At 36.0% G+C, this 19,357-nt stretch overlaps 1 protein-coding gene across 4 annotated transcripts in view; it reads left to right on the top strand.

Annotated features, from left to right (window-relative positions):
• SLX4IP (SLX4 interacting protein) overlaps nucleotides 1–19,357 on the top strand; it is a 76,318-nt gene that overhangs the window by 26,590 nt on the left and 30,371 nt on the right. For 3 of the 4 annotated variants that reach the window (XM_061989238.1, XM_061989240.1, XM_061989239.1), the window contains 2 exons: nucleotides 10,155–10,244; nucleotides 13,461–13,575. In XM_061989238.1, coding sequence (XP_061845222.1) covers nucleotides 10,155–10,244; nucleotides 13,461–13,575 — 205 coding nt within the window. The remainder of the gene's footprint in view (nucleotides 1–10,154; nucleotides 10,245–13,460; nucleotides 13,576–19,357) is intronic. The other variant, XM_061989241.1, reaches the window with a different exon arrangement.

The raw sequence follows: 19,357 nt of genomic DNA, 5'->3' as shown, positions 1-19,357 counted from the left end.
TGTTATGGATCTTTGGATTGATCCAATATAACTTTTTCTGTATGTAAAATGTACATTTTCTTACATGAAATCAACACTATTTATCATTTGAAGTGATTTTAACGCTTTCCACGTGTGTTAGGGTTGCTGCTAATTATCACTTTTATAAACATAATTGTGGGAAATATTTCCGACATATTCCCAATTAGTAACACAATCCATGGGAAATTTGGGAAAAGGAAAAAGGCTTTGAAATGTGAAACTTCACCTTTTTTTAAATGCATTCCCGAATATTGGTTGAAATCCTGAGTACTGATAGTCCTTTTCTAAAATTACTTCCTTTTTCCTTTGGAGCAACAGTTTTTTTGATCTCAGTGAAATAGATGAATATTTTTGAGAATAACTCAGTCCTCTTTGCCAGTCCCCCCACCCCTACTTTAAACTAGGACTTCCCTGAAATCTTGAGAGTGTATTGTTTCTATGGTATTTAATAATAAGTGATAATGAGCAATGTATTACCTATACTGTCTGTACATTTTATGAAAAACAAGTGTTTTCTCCTGGGTTTTTATTACTTGCTTGACCATATGTGAATGAAATACCTATCAATGCAATTAGTGGGAAAAGAATTATAGAAACTGACAAAATCAGTTACAGTTTAAGCTATACTTGTGTGAAGTTCTGAGTTTGTTACTTTCAATGTCCATTCAGTGTTTGTTTTCATATTAAAAACAATCAGTTTGGATCTTCTTTTCCCCTATTAGAAGAGACTTGAGTTGATTAATTAATTTTTATAAATCTTTAGAAGAAAACTGGTAAGCACTTAACCTCCCAGCTGAGGAACTGTGTTGTAGAAAGAAGAATATTTGCAGAAGGATCCTCTGCAAATTTTGGATGTGCCTGCTAGGTGCATGTAAATACTGATTAACGTGTACAATCTAATGCTGTACACTCCTGCCCTCTTCCTTGTAGGTTATGGTGTTAATGAGTGCCTCCTAAAGGCCTGATGTTAGCACATGGTTCTTCTTTAGCTGCATCTGATGTAAGTTCAGGTCTAGTCATCCACAACCTTGACCTATTCTCATACCAGAGGTTACCACTTCTTATGTGTGCTAGGACAGAACTATGAATAGGCAACCCCTATTTATTTCCATCAAAGTTTTTAGTATGCTTTTAAAAACAGATACTGTATTAAAACTGGTTTAGGTAGGAGACAGTTGTTCCTCTTTAATTCTGGAAGTTGTCACCTCTGGAAGAAGTAAGATGGAGGCAGAATGAGCAAGGACAGACAAATGGGGAAATAGGTTCCTTAGTAGGTTAAGTTTTAGTCTAAGCAGCCTTTTTGGTGACAAACATCTCCCCCAGGAATCAGTGGTACATTTCACAACTTGCTTGTTGCAAATTCTTCAGTGTACAGCTATGTTAGTATTTGATATATTTTTAGAAATCTGCTGTTGCTCCTACTCTTTTTGTATCCATTTTTGTTTGTGCACAAAGTCTATTTATTATATCTTCTGTTAAATGCCAGATGAGAACATTTTTTTCCCTTGAATATTACCAAAAAATAATTACTTTGCTTTCCAGCTGGTAATTTCTTGAAGATTTTGCTGTTCTGTTTCTATTTTGAAATACGATGTATTGATTGTGCTTTCTCAGCAGTAAGGTTTGGAGCATCACTTGTTCCCTTGAAAGGCTCATCCATTTCTTCCCTTCTACCGTTGTAGATAAAGCATTGATTATTCTGTTGAGCTTTGCTCTGCTTTCTGTTGACTGAATACGGTCCCACTTAATAGAAGGACTTTGTCCCAAGGTAGTCACTTTTGTAATATGCCTTTTTCAGAAGTGAATCACTTTTTTTCTTACGTTATTTCTGAAAAATCTTTCATGCAGTTCTGAAACTTTCCTGGCTTTGTTTTGTTTCAAAAACAAGTTAGTTAAAACACAGAGTTAAAAAGTACTTCTTTTACGCAGTTGGAAAATGCAACATTTCAACCACTTGAGCAAATTTAACAATATTAAGAAATCTGGCTCACTTGCCCTTTTTTGATTTTGCAAATAAAAAATACTTCTGCTTTATGTATTTGTCTTAAAGTCTGAGCATGTGTAACCAATGTATCTTTATTCTGTTAAATTATTTTGGCATAAAGATTTAACATCTGCAAATATTTTATATTGAAACATGGGCTGCAGATGTTTGGTTTGGTTTTCTGTTGCCTCCTGCTTCCCACTTCAGTAGCTGCATGCTGCGGTAGGTAACGCCTTCGTGAGAGGGAGGGAAGCAAATAAATTTTAGGGCAGGTAAGGCATTGTCTGTTAGTATAAAAAGGAATCTGAAGCTTTGTGAAATAAAAGTTGGGAAACGTGGAACAATTTCCAGCGTGGGACCTGCCCTCACTTCCCCGTTCTGTTTTTGGGAGGGAAGTTGACCCATCCCTGCAGCTGTCGTACACTAAACTCAAGAAATATGTTACTGGATGCATCATACACTTGAGAACTGCTGCTCCCTTCATCCTGGCAGTGTGCACATTACCTTACCAAACAAACATTGTGGTTTATCTCTTCTTCACCTTATGAGAATTTTGTAAATTATGTTTTCTGTGCCGTCCAATGACGGGATTTATTTCCTCTGGCAGAGTTTAATTCAGAAGACACTGAGGGTAATGTCTTTTAACCTTAATTTTTATTGCATTTAATTTTCTAGTCACGACTCACATCTGCAGAAACACAGAAAATCACCTGGTACATAAACTGTACTCCTAAAAGGATGTCTCACATTCCAGTCTAGCACAGCAGTGACAAGGTTATTCTTCTCATCGTGAATCACTTTCTTAATACCAAACTTTTATTGCTGATAGCTTAGGGTGAGAGCTAAGTAAGATAGCTCTAGTTTTTATCTGCACTCACTTAACCAAAGATCAAATGATACACAATAATGTGTTATCCTGTGGCATTCTATCAGTGTGTCCAAGCCCTAGGAAATGTCCATAAAATTTACAGTTAAGAGTTAATTGTGTTTAGATAGAGTGTGAATATGTTCAGCTATCCAGTTATTATGGCCTCTCACCCAAAGTGTCAGAAGTGCAGGTTACTGCAGAGATGAGTGTTTCTTCGTCACTTGCTAGGTATGATTTAAATACCACAGCTATTATAATAATACCTTATGACAAAAGGGTGAAAGCAGCTTGTTGGAATCTCAAATTATCTTTTTATTATCTTGAACAAATACTATGCTGCTATTTCTGTTTTTCTGGATCAGTTCTGACACGGGCAAGGACATGGTATGTATCCTTTAAAAACAGATTGCACTGTTGCTTGGAGACTTTGCCCTGAGGAAAAACTTGCTTTTTTGCAATTGTTGGAGCTCCAGCTACATGGCTCCTTTCAGTATGTAGGCTACAAAAACTCCTACAGAATTGGGAATCAGACCAACACAGATTGACAACCTAAATTAAGCTTAATTCTCCTACGCAATTTAGGCTTCTTTTTGCAACATTGTACCTGATAGAACAGTTCTCCGAGACCAGTTCAGATGTTTAGATTAAGTGATTAGTGCTTAGCCTGACTGTGGGTGATATACTGAAGGGCTTCATTTGCACTGAAGCATTCTTATGTTGCTAAAAACATACAGATCTTTTTTCTGGGCAGATACTTAGGGTGTCCTTGAAGGAGTTCTCTTGATTAATTTGTTTAAATCTGTCGATATGGGTGGATCTCTCGCAATGACAGCTTTAACAGCCTATTAGTCCTTCATTTGAAAGTCTCCAGTATCATACACAGCTCCATCAGATTTCTATATATTTTCCTAAGGGTTGAATTATTCACAAGTACGTCTTGTTTTCTTTTCCCCATCATTTCTTATGTTTAATATCCTGTCCATCTGCATCTTTTAATAGTCTAAAATATTGCCTTGATGTTGCATCCTAGTTTCTTGTGTTCTCAGACCACATTTGTCAAAAGTTTTTTCTAAAGTCTTGCTCTCTACTTGCACCTCTTTGCTTGACATGGGAACCTCTGAATGTGATCTTGATACTCCCCATAGCTCATTGATTGCATTTTCAGATCACTTTTTTTTTCACTAAAACACCAGAAAATTAAACACTCTTCCCTTTAGGAATTTCTCATATGTAAACTATACCCCTAAAAAAGCAAGCCAAGCACTTGCAAAAGATTACTTAGCCATAACTCGCATCCAAGTTATAAAAGGGGGAATTTCCTGCTTTTGATGAGTCTGAATGCATTTTAGGTTGTCTAATTCCTTCTGAATCTAGGTATAATTTAGTACCATATCTCTGAGGATAGATCTTTAAGTTAGATGTCCTTGTGCCATTGCTGTTGATCTACTGCTCCCTTTTTACTGTTTCAGAGGGATCCCATAGAGTTTTGAAAGCCAGGGGCAAAAAAGATCTAGATGATGGTAGCTGAAGGTTATAGTCTTTCTTTAACAAGACCAGCTATTTATCAAAAACGTTCTACAACACTAGTAAATAAAATAGAATCCCATTTGAGATTTTTAAAGGACAAGTAGGTTGTTTGCTGGACCCTCATGAAACTGCAGCGTGGAGCCCAGATATTGCAAGGTTTTCTGAAACAGTAGAGCTCAGTCTCTTGGCGTGAGTTTCTAGTTACTCTTCAAGTTGTTCACATCTTCCATCTTTCCTCTTTTTTGGGATTTGAGGTCTTGTAGTCCAATTTTTCATCTAGTACAAGCAGCTGTGGATTCCCCAATAATACAGTGAATGGCTCAGCGCTTAGAACAGCTTTGGGGTACAACTCGTCTTTTCAGAACCATGCAGTATTTATAACAAACTGCAAGCTTTGCAACATTTTCGGAACCAAGCAGTTCTTACCCAGAAAACAGAAAAGGTCAAAAGCAGAATGTTTCTTTTTTTTCTCTTTCCCGACATTCACTTCTTATTTCTTGAGCATTCTGAAGAACGGAGCTGTATCTGTAATTCCTTAAAGGTTCCTGCTTGTGGCTCCTACCAGAGCACTCCCTTTGGTCTTTTCTGCTCTCATTCTGAATCAACTGGTGAGAAGTCCATTTTTAATCATCAGTTCCTCTTGTTAGATGATCTTGTAAATCTCATGACAGTCAAACCAATCACTGGTAACCTGTTGGTTTCTAAATGCTCTCCTGAAATTCAAAGTTGAAAAACCACCTTGCTTTGAACAGTAACTAGAGAGGCACTATTTGTATGCAATTCAACTGTATGGGTAAAAAAAAGCCTATCCTTCCCCCCCCTTTCTTTTTCTTAGCAGGAAAACCCCCTTAAAACCAAACCCCGGAGATTCTGGAAACATATATGGAAAGGCACATATCAAATTGTAACTTGATCTACTTAATGAGAAATGTACAATGTCATGTGCCACCAAACCTGCTTTGCCCCTATATAGCCATCAACAGTGGTGATGGTGTGAACAAGTATCCTGACTCTGCAGGTTACACTAGAAAAGTGTGCCTCACAATTTGGCAAACTGTATATTGCCTCAAATCATAGTGCTCCTAGACATGCTTGTAAAGGAAAGGTAAACTGACTCTGTATAAGGACACATGTATCTCCTGTGCTGTATACTTGCTTATATGTTTGCCTGTTGCTGTTATTGTAGAAAAGTCAAAATATTGGTGCTAAGTATATAAATAAAAGAAGATGTATCATTTTCTTTGGAATCAGAAAGCTAGAGGACAAGAATAAACTTTTTTGCTTCTAGAATGCCTGGAAAAAGTGACTATATATATATGTACAAAGTCATAATATAGTTGGCATGGTGTATAGGCCAATGGCAATACATAATTGTACTTAATTCTGTAGATGTTTGAACTTGTGTAATTGAATATAGAACATTTACTGGTTTTTAGAAAGAACTTGGAAAGAATGGAATACACTAAAATTTTCATCTTTATTTTAAGAACATATTTTACATAAGCTTCTTATGTTTGGTGTTTGGGTTTTTTGTTTGTTTTAGTGTTTGTTTTATTCCACCAAATCTCTTAGCTGTGCTTTTACCATGTGATGATTGATTATACCTCCTATCAATTATGTTTTGGAAGTCTTTTTCAGCAGTGTGACACTTTTGAGTGGTCATTTTGGGATGTAGTCTAGTTTTTAAACTACTGACATCATTGGAGAATGGAATAAAATTATCACTCTAATGAAATATTGCACCTTTCAGGGATGAGGTAACACTAGAAACAGTCTCTCTATGCTTAGTCTGGAGAACTCAAGTTTTACAGTGTAGGACATGCTTCTCTCCCAGTATTTAAAAACAGTCTTTTAAATTTATTATAAACAAAGCAAAGCTTATAGGGAAAAGTATTGTCTTTCTGTAAAGCTGTTAATATAACGAACTTCCCAAGCTTTTGGTGCTACAAAGACCACTCACATCTGAATCTGAATCTCTGAAGCAGAGACAACAGACTTCAAGGTAACTACTAGGGTCATGCTGATGGCATCACCTGTGTTTGCAGCCATCCTTCTGGAAGGTGAAAGCACATATGACAGTAGCCTACAATTTGCAAGGTAGCCACACTACTTCAACTGATCATCAATTAATTCTGACCCAACAGCCCACATCCGTAGAATGATCAGAAAAATGGAAAATGCTAATATGTGTCTTGGGAAGCTGACTCTCGTGTGCTGTCAGGTTTAATGACATAGCATGTAACTGAATACAAACTCTCTATGCTTATCCTTAGCATTCCAAGTAGTTTTCCTTGTAATGACCATTTTTATGCTTTTGAAGTGAGGCAGTTTAAAGAAATGAGTATCCACGTGAGAGATTGTAACATTGAGTATAGCGATGGAAAGTATTTGTTTGGGTTTATCTACTCAGTGGGAAATTCGAGATGGTAATCCACCATTTAATATGTGCTTATCATGGGACAAGGTTTTGCCAGGTTATGAGCAGATGATTTTCCTTGACTGACTTCTCACTTTGTGTTGGTATTCATTCTGTTTGTGTTACATGTCTGGTTGTCTTTTCCATTTGCAGAATCTATGAAGTGTTTGATGTATTTGTATAAACAGTTTCATTCCTGAAAATATGTTCTGAGTTAGATGCCATTTACTGTACAACAAAACACTAACAACATTCTGAAATCATTTAAAGCCCTTTGTTTAATAACACAGTGAATGTTGTTAGACTCTTACTGTAAGTAGGTTAACATTAAAAAGCAGTTTAGAAAAATGAAGAGGTTTTGAATGATAGAATTATGGAGACATGAGACTGGCATGTCTGTTTCTTTAATTTTTCAGTGAAAATGTTTTTCTGTTGCTTCTTGACAAAATGGTTTCCTGTCAAATCAGGCATTTGGATTTCACTGTTGCCAATCACACCTCTCAAAATAATTTCCAGTGCAAATTTTGAGATGTAAATTGAAAAAAAAAAATCTCTGTTATTTTGATCTGCCTTTCAGTTACAGTACTTAGGAGTCACGAGTCTCTTCTTGCAAGAGCAATGACTAGAAATACTTCATTTCCTCTGAAATAAAAGCTAATATTTCCATGGAATGGCATGTCTCCAGGAGAAAAATAAAAAATATTTAGAAACTCTTATAAGAGCATCAAATCTGTTAATATGAACAGTACTCATTTTTCTTCCAGTTCCATCTGTTCCCCACAATTATCTGGACTGTGATTTAGGCTGTAAAGACAACACTTCCTCTGCTGCTGGAGCAGCCAAGGTTGCACCCTGTGAAGGCCTACAAAGGCATAATTTGAGAGTGTAAAGGAGACTGCATGGGAGCTGTTGCTTGTGTCATGTTCAGGACTTAGGAAAAATAGGAAATAAAGAGATCCAGGAAGATCTGTGTTTATATCCTGTTGCTCTCCAAATTCCTCTTACTCTGTGATGGTCATTCTTCCCTGTATCCTGTCCCAAATCTGTTCTAATTGAGTGGCAAAACTGTTGGCTTTTGGATGTTGAAATAGTTCCAGGGATGCTGTCTTGAGGAAGTGTGCTCCAAAACTCAGAGGTGTGTAGAAATGGTCTGTTGAGAAGACTTGACTGTTACAAAGATTTACATATTATCCCTGTATATTTGTTTTTCTTTGAAGTACTACAAGTGTTTGGTCTGCTTGTAATATTTTTAAGGTAATTTTGATTTTAAGGTAATTTTCCATTATAGAGGATCAAATACAGTTTGTTATTTTGGTTTTTTGCCGTTGTTTCAGGATTGGCAAATACTGCCATTCAAAAGAAAATAATTGCAAACATTGACTCATTGAAAAACAGTTCTATACTTTGCATCTGTATCTACATAGAAAGTGTCTGTAGTCATCAGAAAATGATGCAAGTTAACCTGTAGCATTTGATAACGTGAATTTTCGTGATGTGTCAAATAGTTGTTCACTGTTGTAAGTGCTGAACCATGAATAATTTCCTGGCTTTCTCGTTATAATATTCAGTGTCTGCTAACTTTGAAGTTCAGTAGTCAACTCAAAAGTTTGCTGAAGCTGACTAATGATTCAACAGAGATTTTTTGGAGAGATATTGTGTCATCAATTTAAAGCTTGGATAGGTTTGCTGTTGCAGCCATCTGGTAATTCTTGGTTCTCTGGAGGAAAGAGAAACCTTTTGATACAATAGATCAAAGCATTCTGCTCTTTCAGTGACTGATACCTATAAGTAACTTAGAAGTTTCTCAAAATGATTTCACAATGCTTGTTTCATTTGCCAAACTTTTGCATTCTAGTTACAGTATTGGTTGTGAATTCTGTTTTCATTATATTTAAATCATTATTTAAATACTTCTGTTGATGGATAATTTGCAGCTCTAAATGTTTTGTAAACCCAGAGATTTATAATTCATCAAATACACTGTCATGACTGATAAAATGAAGGCTAAATTTTGCTGGTTTTTGTACTAACTGTACAGGTGAGGGTGTTCTTAAAGACTGTACTACTGCTATACCATAAATCAAAGATACAGATGTACTTCTTAGACTGTAGGTGATGTACAACATTTCTAGAACTGATTCTGCACGGGGTTTGTAGATGTTTGGCAATGAAGAGCAAATATGGAGAGAATTTCTTAGGACAGGATGTATGTGCTGCAATGCCTACATGAAACAAGACCCATCTGACGCTGGGTTGTACATAGACATTCGAGATTTGTCTGGAATTGGGATGTTTTTTCTATTCCATCAGACATTCCGGATGTGCAATTGCCATGACTGCACATGTCCAGTTTTCTCAATGAGTGAGTTTGTTGCATCACAAGTGTAGCACAAGCAGCCAAAACAGAGTGATGAAATTGGGTTTTACCTTGCAAGTTGTTTAGTTAAAGGATGTCTGAGTGAGATTTGGTGCTGTTACAGAAGAAAGTGAAAGCATTACCTTGTAACGCAGCATACCTATGTGCAGGAAAAGAGAAGGTGTTCTATGGCTAGGACTAAGTTAGTGCACAGTGGAACTAAGGAGGTTGGTTTGTGCCTTTCGCTCTTCCTTACATTAGAAGGTTACTGTAATGACTGATGTACTGATGAAATGAAAGAATTAAACCTCCTATATCACACCCTCCTCAAATCCTAGAAAAGAATTTCAGAACTTTATCATCCCAACAAGTATATCCAACATTTATTGGTATATTTATTATCCTTTAACCCATCAAAGTATAGTATTGGCTAAATGACAGATGTTAGTGAATATTAGTTACCACAAGTTCTTTAAACTTGCTGTTCTTGACATTGGGTATTTTTGAGAGTGGGAAAGACTTCTAAAGAGACTGAAATTTTAACAACTTAATACATTTCAAATACAAACCAGTTAACTAATGTGGTTCTAAATTCTCATAAAATAGAATGATGGGAGGTTGGTGAAGGAATAGCTAATTTTTCACATGTTAAAATTTATTTGAGCTCAGATGTAAAAGTGGTGTATAGATAGCAAAAGAAAATTCCATGTACTTGTGCTTGTTATTGTTTAAATTTTTTGGTGAGCTGTGCAGATGGATATTGTGCTCTTGTTTTTTTATTAGACCCACAAACAATGGTAAAGTTATAATTCCATGCTTTATAATCTTTCACAGTTTTATGTTCTGCCTGCTGTATCTGTGAATCAGTTGCATATGTTTACCTGATTGTTTACATGTCTGCTCAACATGTGCTTCCTCGCAGCTACAGTTGAACTTTTTTTTCTTCACCGTGTTTTGTTGTTTGGTTTTTTTTTTTTTCCAGTGTGGGAACTTTGCTGTTTTGGTGGATGTTCATATTTTGCCTCAAGGCTCCAGTAAAGACACCAGCTGGTTTTCACATCATGAGAAAGAGGTACAACAAAATACCAGTTCTACTTCAAAAGCATGTGGCTGCAGGGAAAAAACTGGATTGCCTGAGCTGTTCAGAATCTTTCAGTGTTATGAGAATATCGTTAGTTATACCTAACTGTCAACAGTTGCTGTGGGACCCCTAAGTCAACCATATGTGGTTTTTTGTTCATGAATGACCACTTTCAGTTGGCCATTGAATTTTTTAACTCTATGTGTGTGTGCATATACATGCATCTGTGCATGCTCTTTTGATTCTTCTGGCTTAAAATTTAATTGAAAAAATGTATTTCTCAGGAATGTAAATTATCCTGATGTTGCCAAGTATCATTTTGGCAGAGCTTGTTGGTGAAATATCTTTCTATCAAATCTTTTTTTTCTTGTTCTGAGAACTATGAACCATGTTGTGCTTAATGCAAGAAAACGTAATGAATATGCATGATAAACGATAACACAACCATTGCACCTTGTGAACAGAAACTCCCAATCTTTAAGGGTATCAGTTCTGTACCCTGACGACAGATGAAATTTTGGAAAACCAGTGATCAGCATCAGTGATCAGGAAAATGATGCATGTCACTTCTGTCAGATTCTGTGTGATTTCTGCTACAATCTTGTGATGAGTTACTGGCGGGAATTTTCCCCTATTGCAGTCTGTGGGAACTTGAGAAGTTCCCTATTGAAAACGAATGCAGGACATGTTTCAAATGCCTGTGGACTTTCCCGCAAGTCTCTGTTACAGTAATTTTCAGCAGATAGCTTTCCTAATAATGGCGCAATTAACTTGTCACCGCAGAGCATCTCTGTGCGTCTCAAAGTAACACATTTAAATAAAATTAAAAGAAACAATAAATGAATATCCTGAGGGAATGAAAGCAGAATATTTAACAGCATGTGGTTCATCCGATTTGAGCTTTCTTAAGCAGAGGAATCTTTTGGGCTTCTTTTTTTTCTGACTACATGAATACTCATTACTCCTATTTATAACCAGTTTTACTATCCCAGTTATCTTAATTTTTAAGCGTTTTCAAGGTGTATTTTGTAAGGCTGCCAAACCAAAAGATATGAATTTCAGGAAATTAGATCATGATTGATTTAATAAAAGGCATGATGGGGCAGCATTCATTACACTTCTGTGACCGCACATTGGAGTGAAGTACAAAGGCTGCGTATTTTCGACAGCCGACAAGTGTGATTCCAATAGCTTTACAATTTGCTTCCTGAATGTCCTATGCAGATTCTTTGTTGAAGTGGGAAGAAAAAGCTCAGTAAGGTATTACAAGCAAATTATCCCTGCTTTTTTTTTAATGAGAGTTTTTATACATCCATCACAAGCAGTTTCCTATAGTTTTTTGTTTTAAAAATCTGGAAAATACTATCAGTAGCACAGCCCTCTTTGCTCGTCTGTGGGGAAAATCAGATGCCCTTAGATCCCTTGTAACACAAGTGTGGTTTCTGCTCATCTCCCTGCATAGCTTGGATGAAAGTCAACGGCTGCTAGTTGTAGCAAATGGAGCGTGGCGATGCAACTGGGAACTAAAGGAATACCCATAAGCACAAGACTGGTGTAAGAAAACACAGCATATGTTGTCTAGCTCACCATCATAAAGACTACAGTTTGCTGTCACATGCCTTGTATATAGAGCCGTCTTGGGATTGCTGCAAGATGCAAAATGAGACATTTGAGAGCTATTCCTTCTTCCTACCCCTCACGTTTCCCAGCCCTTTCTGTCTGATCTCTTTTCCCTTGGAATAAAAAAGTCGAAGTTTTATCTTTGTACTTCAAGAAAAATATCTTAAACTGATTTTTATTCATGTCATTGCTATGTTCCTCCATATTCATATAGGTGGTCTCAGCTACAAGGGTTTTTTAATGGTGAGAAAAACATTGAGACAATTCTTTTGAAGCCATGCTCTTGTTTATGCTTTCTTGAATATAGTTATGTGTAGTTCTTTGTGGAGAACCGTCTAAATCATATTTCCATAAGCACAACTGAACCATTTTCCATGTAAATGAAGGAAGTGCATGCTAATCTTTATTGTTGTAGAAGAGACCAAATGCACACGTTGTCTCCACTGCTTTCTAGACCTTTTCCTTAGAACCTGGACTGTAGTCCCATGAAGGAATGTGTAATGAGATCACTTTAATGAGCTAAACAGAAGGATAAGTAAATATAGTATTTTATAATTGCACTCTTCAAGCATAGAGGGCAATGAATTTCTTAATGGAAGGAGAAAATACTGTTGGTGGTTGACCAATATACGTGCATTGCTTTCATTTAGACCAATATGTTAAAAATTTGTTGCTCTACATACTTTCTGGAGTAATCAAAAGTAAATTTCGAGGTAAGATGTTGTAGTTTAGGTAGTACTAATACAATTTTGTCTACTGTCCAAACAGTGTAAAAAGGTAAAATGATATTTTTCTGTGCCACAAAGTCTCATTTCTGTGAGCACATACTTATGAACAATGGAAACTGAGAATACTGAGGGGAAAAATCTCCAACATATTTGTATGTATTAATCTGAAAACTTATTCTGGTATTCAAGAGATTTTGTTTTTTTCCAGGTTTTTTTTCTGTGGTTATTCTGGCTGAGGGGATTGTTCTTCTTGAGTTGTATGTGGTTTCTATTGTGTTTTGCTGAAGGAAGTATGAAAAATATGAATGATGAAGTTTAGGAGTAGAAAAATGAAAATGGACTAGAGAAATTAAGTTACTGTTACCTAATTAGCTCAGTCTTCCCCCCAGAATTACACTGAATTGAAATAAAATGCCTGTTGTGGTTTATAAGGATTCTTGCAGAGAAAATATGTGTGTTGACAATTCCTGGGAGTATTTTTACTAATATTTAGCTCAAATACCTAATGTTTGGATACATTTTAAATGTGGTTTTTTTCCAACTTTGCATACAAATGAAACTGTTTTGCTGTTCAAAAATTATTGGTGTTCTAATATTATGTATTTCACCTGACAACTGAGAATTTCATAATGTACTTTCTCTCTTGTTTTGGAGCAAAATTCTTTAATACTCCTTGCCCTTGTTACCATTCCTTTCTCAAATTACGTTCTTCTCACCTCTGTGTAATACCTCAGTACTTAATGGCAGGTAGTATTTTTCCTTTTTAAGTGACAGTGTGATTTTTGTATTGATTTCTGCTGTATGTCTGTAAGCACGTATGTAAATTTAGATCTAATCAGGCCAATGGTTGCTCCTTCAGGAGGTCTGCACGCTGCTGGAAGAAGTTGTTGCTTCAAGGGTCAAACACTACTTGGAAGCACGGAAACAACGTGGTCAATGGAAATCAATGGAACGTGGTCCTTTGTTTCTTACCGGTAAAGAAATTATTGAACTTATTGTCAAGTAAGATGAAGTATAGAGGAAAATGGTGTTATTTATTTTTTTCTGTGATAAATTGGCCATCAGGAAAGCCAGGAAGCCTGCCATAGCTGCTGTTTGGGTCTGAAATTACTTCAGCTATGTTGTTGAAAAAATTAAGTGGGTTTTAATTTTCCATGCTGCTGAAAAATGAACATAATGATTGCACTATTAGTATGAGAGCCTGTCATTAGAATGGAAAAGGATCAATTCTGTTATCCTGGGTCCTACAAAATGAATGGTAATCTTGCTGGTTTGTTAAGTTTCATTTCCACTCAGCCATTTAGTTTAGAAGTTATACATTTAGAAAGAGTATCTTTACTTCTCCTTCTTCTGAGAGTCTTTTCAGTCTTGAAAAATAGCTATGCTGTGATAAACAGCATTTGTTATTTTACCAGTGTTACTGCCGACTTGGCAGTAGCATCAATGACCTTGGGAGTAATTAGTGTGCAGAAGAGAACAGTAATAAGAGCATTTATCTAATTGGAACTTTTTTGGGGGGATGTATGTTTAAGAGTGGTGAGTCTAATAGGTGCAATTTCAGTACATGCACACTTTAAACTAAAGATAATGATCACTATAGCTTGTGCTCTAATGTTAAATCAGCTTTGGGCTAAATGGCTTGCCAATTTTTGGTTAATGTTATTCCACTGTGCTGGCTGTGGTTTCTTGCATTTCCTAAATACATTGAAAATGATTTCTGCTGGAATATGAATTCCACCATGAATGTAATTAAAATGCTTAGAATATACAATATACTGAAACAAAATTTAAAATTCAATACATATTAATAATTCCAACCAAATTCTTTACCTCAGAATGTTTGAAATTATTGAAAGGTATATTCCTGTAGAATTCTAGTTGATGGTTGCAGCTTTGAACACTATTATCGATATTGATGAGTGTTTTTAATAAAGAAAACACGGGTTGAATACTGTATGGTTGTCTTACTATTGCAAAATTTTAGGCATATAGTGGAGCCAGATTGTTAAGGCATGACATGAGGGGTTTTTTCCACCCACAAGAACACAATAGCGCATAAACAAAAAGTGCTTCAGGACACGGAAGGATTTTTAAACCTTTTTTTTTTTCTCCCTTGCGAGTTGTAACTACATTTTTCCCTTCAAAATATTGTAATGTTTATAAAACACATGAACTTTCAGATCCCCCTACTTTCTTGGTTTTCAATCAACAAATAGAATATTTTTATAGTGAAAGCAGAGTGATGTGACAGGGGGTGGGATCAGAATTTCTGAGATGTGTTGAGATTTTTCTGTTTTCTTGTACTGAGTAAAGCTTTTCTTCTAAGTTTCTTGCTTCAGTTAAGTTTGGTTTTCAAAAATAATGATTTTGTAAGATAAAACTGCTAGATGTAATAATTGTTTTTATAAATGCAACTGTGATTTGAGGATGTTTGTTAGATTTGAGTATCTTTTGTCTTCTTTTATGTTGTGAACTTTTCAGTAAAAATACTGGTATGCTGTTGCAGGGTTGTGAACTGATCTTCTGCATGACTCTTCCCCTTATTTCCTGAAAATCAAAAACTTAAAGATATGCATTTGAGGAGGTTATCAGCAATATGTGTGACAGTTTTAGATGGAAGAATAATGAGACAGGATTACTCTTCCATCAGTTTTCTGCAGTTAATCTCACGGTCATTAATTAACACTAAAGAAAGAAAGGAAGGAAGCAGTCTGTGATAATGAACATTCATGTTGAACTTGATTTCCAAATCCATCTCTTTCCCCTTCTGTCAGCCTGCTTTGCTCAGGGCTGTAATTTTTAAGAAAGGAGTGCTTTGTTCAAGTCCAAGAATCAAGTTTATTCAAGTTACAATCAAGTCTGTTCTTACCTGAGAAGGAAATAACAGAATAGGTGGATGTTCACTGGAGCAACAGGGAGCTCCCTTTAAGGGACTGACCCTTTCAAGTGAGCCATAAGGCTGATAGTCCTTAGCAGTTATCATCACTCAAACATGACTCCAAAACCTCTTTTGCTTTTTCTCTCTAGGATCACGGGTTCTGCTTGTAGAGGACAGTGATGTGTTTTTTCACAAACACATAAGTGCAAGATAGCTGGCCAGTGTTTGGCTGACAGTTTTTGTAGTGTACACCAAGATGCACATGCTTGGAACGTGGTTAACTACATACACCTACGGGAGGTGCTGCTGGTGAAATGGTTAAGCTTGCAGCTATTGTTGCTTTTGGAGGTTAGGAAAAGTTTCTGAGCTCTTCAAACTGAATGTGGTTTCTTTTACTCAAAGCTATGCAAGTCTGTGTCTAGAGTTTTCTTGCTATAAAACAAACCCCTACTATTACAAGAAAGAGTGTATCTATAGCAGGAACATTAAGATGCTTATTAGCTGATTATTTACAACTTCCAAGTATCCCGGGTCAGCATACCAGCCCTATTTGAACTTGCATCTTTTCAGGTCAATTTTAATTAGTTTACTCTCCACATTTCAAGATGTATTCAAAATTTATTAGAAACAGAATTATTACACCAGCATTAGTAAGATTTTAGACTAACTCTAAAATCAACGCATGTCGTATTGTCTTCAGAAACAGAAGCCAAACTACCTTGCTTTGAGTAGATGACATCATGCTGTCTAGATTTCTTGAGCAGAGAGGACTGTCATTAAGCTGGTTACCAAAACTATTTTGAAGAGAATATTTTCACCTATCACAATTTATTTTTAGTATTAATGTTACACTATGTTTAATATTATTTGATACCATCTTTCAGTTTTGTGGCACATCATATAAATATCAGTGCAAGTTACTTGTTAATTTACATTTCTTTTTCATTTAAGTTACACCCACACAGCAGTGTGTGGTGGGTCACATACCATCTCATTAGGAAATCTGTGGGTGTTAGACACAGGAGAAGAAAGAAAGAAAGAATGGAAAAATGAGACAAACTAGCCAAGACAAGCAAGTTCTTCCTATTCTTCCTTCTGTCTGAACAATTTCCCCACCCCTCCCAAATGGCCAGTGTGAACAATTTGCCAAAGTAAGCTTTAATTTAGTCTTTGGACATAGGCTTTGGTATAAACTCTTTTCCTGTGTTTAATTAATGTCCAAATGTTTGATTTTGATTTGTTTTTTTAAGAGAAAAGTAAAATGGAGTCCATTTTCAAGGATTCAATTTTACCTTCATCGAATCTGCATGACCAAAATCATGCAAGAAGGGCATCAATCAGTTATGGTTCACTTGCAGTAGTTGAAGTTCAATCAATGTAAACCTTCCTATAACAACACCCATGTATTAGTGAATTTATCTCATAAAACCAGCTCACTACTTGACTTTATAAATGCATAATCTTTAAAATTAGAACTCAGGTTTTTATATACATACCATACATTTTTCACTTTGCATCACTTGCACTACTCAGTAACACAGACTGGTTTTTAGTGATAATGTCAAGCTAAAAGCACAGCCTGTTTTTTCATGTTTCACAGAAGGTGACTGGTTTTGATTAAGGGCAATGAGAACTAAGTAACAAGAGGCTCTAAAGGAGAGTGAGTGGAGATATTAAATAGAGGAGAATGACAAAGAAGGGGCTGTGGAAAATTAAGGAAGAAGGTAAAGTTTACTTGGGCATAGAGAAAACTTACAGGAGGATGTGGAAAGAAAACATGGTTGGTAGAAATGTTCATGTTAGAAATGGAAGGAAGGAAGAAGCTATCTTATAAACTGACCTTCTTCTCCCTCTTGAGGGAGGAAAAAGTTAACTATGTTGATCCTACAAGTAATTTTCAGATCTTTTCTCATTCCTTTCCTAGCATCCTTGTTGTTTTTCTTGGCTTGAGGGTAGAACATTTTTGCTCTGATTTCAGATCTTTTTATTGTACAGGCTCTTCTACAGTGAAAATAATTTGAGAGCATGCTGTCACATGGCACAATGAGCTCCCAGCTTGATTTTATCTGTTTTGTCTGGGATTGTGTGTAATATTTTTATATGTTTAACCCAGTTTTCTGAGGAAATGGGGATTACTGTGATGGTGTTTTCTTTGTGTGTGTCTGTCTGTCCATCTTTTCCCTCAGTTACTTTTTGCAAATATGGTTGAACTTTAACAGGTAGAACTCTCAGGCATTAGGTTTTCAGACATTAACGTCTCATAAGCTTACTAAACTGAGTGAATTATTAATTACTAAACTGAGCTTTTATGAATAGTTCATCCTTATAAAGTCCTGGATTCCAGGTTTACTTCTTATGTAGTGTTAAAAAAAATGAGTGAGAGGCAATTTCATAAGAAAATACATTTCTCTTGCCTATGAAACTATTTGTTTTGTAAGCATACAAAACCTATACAGTGAATCATGATGGTAAATATTCCAAACTGTTTTAGCCTTGCATTTTAATTCGAACATGATGATGTTTTTAAGGAAAATACCCTTTTCAGTCTGGCCTAGTTTGCTTTAGGAGTGTTCGCTGTTAGTGTAGAACATGAGTTGTGTAAGGTCTTCATAGGATATGTTCCACGTTACAACCCTGTAGCAGCAAAATTCCCAGCTGTTAACTCTTACTCCTCTGCTGTGAAACAGTGTTTTGTGTGGTTTTAACTAGAATCACTTCATCTACCTTGCTTAAAAGCAACTCCACTAAAAATTGATGGATGCAACTGCAGGGAAAGTGAGGTATGGCAGATAAGCTTCCATTGGGGACTGAAGAGGACAGAAGTCTTTTAAATGAACTTTGATGTTTTCAGTTGCACATTATAATTCCTGTCTCTCAAAATAATTCTATTGCTCCTTCTTTACAATGGACTCACTTATGACTTGTGGCCAAGTCCTGCAGATCTTTGAACTTTCAACTTACATTCATCTGTCTGTGACAACAGAGCCTCACAGCTCCCTGAAGTACACAGTAACTTATGCAATAACTTAGGGAAAATGTTTTGCTTAGTATCTTGTATTTAATATTTCCTGTATTTGCTTTAGATTAATTTTTTTCATTTTTGTTTTACAACCAGCTAATGAGGATTAAAGGCATCTTTTTTCACAAAAACATTTGTCTTTAGAACATCAAGGTTATATATCTGTTTAGAACAAAAGATTTTAGAAAGCCATACTTGTGCACCATTTGAGGATTTTCTTTTGGTGATCTTTTTTTTTCTTATCTAAGATTATAATATGATAGAATTGGGAAAAACTGCAGAGGGGCAACAAAGGTGATCCAAGCTGAGGAAATGCATTACAGGGAACATACTAAATCTAGGGAAGAATTGAGTGTGTTAGGGCTCTTCAGCCCAGAAAATACATGAACTAGGGGAAACATAACAGAAATCTAAGAAATTGTTTCTTCTCTCGTTCTTTTCCAATTTGAGAACAAGAAGGCATCTAATGAAGCTATTGGAAGCACCATAGTTACCGAAATTGTGGAACTCATTGCCACAGGGTAATGGATATGATAAAAGCTTATGCTGAGTCCACAAAAACATGGGAGAATAAGCTAGGGAGGGTACAGAATTCACAGAACTCCCTTGATTCAATAAAGGCTTGAGTTGAGAGTGCTTGAATCTGGGAAAACATTGGGGAAATGACCACATACATTTGGTCTTGCATTTCACCTCCCCTTGTAGGCATTTATAAGGACGTTTACATGCAAGGCATTTAGCTATGTGGACCAGTAACTATCAAGAGGACTTGGCCAATATGGCCTTTTTTATCATTGTACTTTTCTGGAAAAATCCTGCACTATAAATCTGAAAACTCATTTTTATGTCAGAGAGAGTC

This window comes from Colius striatus, chromosome 2, assembly GCF_028858725.1.
Source record: "Colius striatus isolate bColStr4 chromosome 2, bColStr4.1.hap1, whole genome shotgun sequence".
Taxonomy (NCBI): domain Eukaryota; kingdom Metazoa; phylum Chordata; class Aves; order Coliiformes; family Coliidae; genus Colius; species Colius striatus.
Note: the sequence above shows the minus strand (reverse complement) of the source record. Positions and strands in the feature narration are given on the sequence as shown.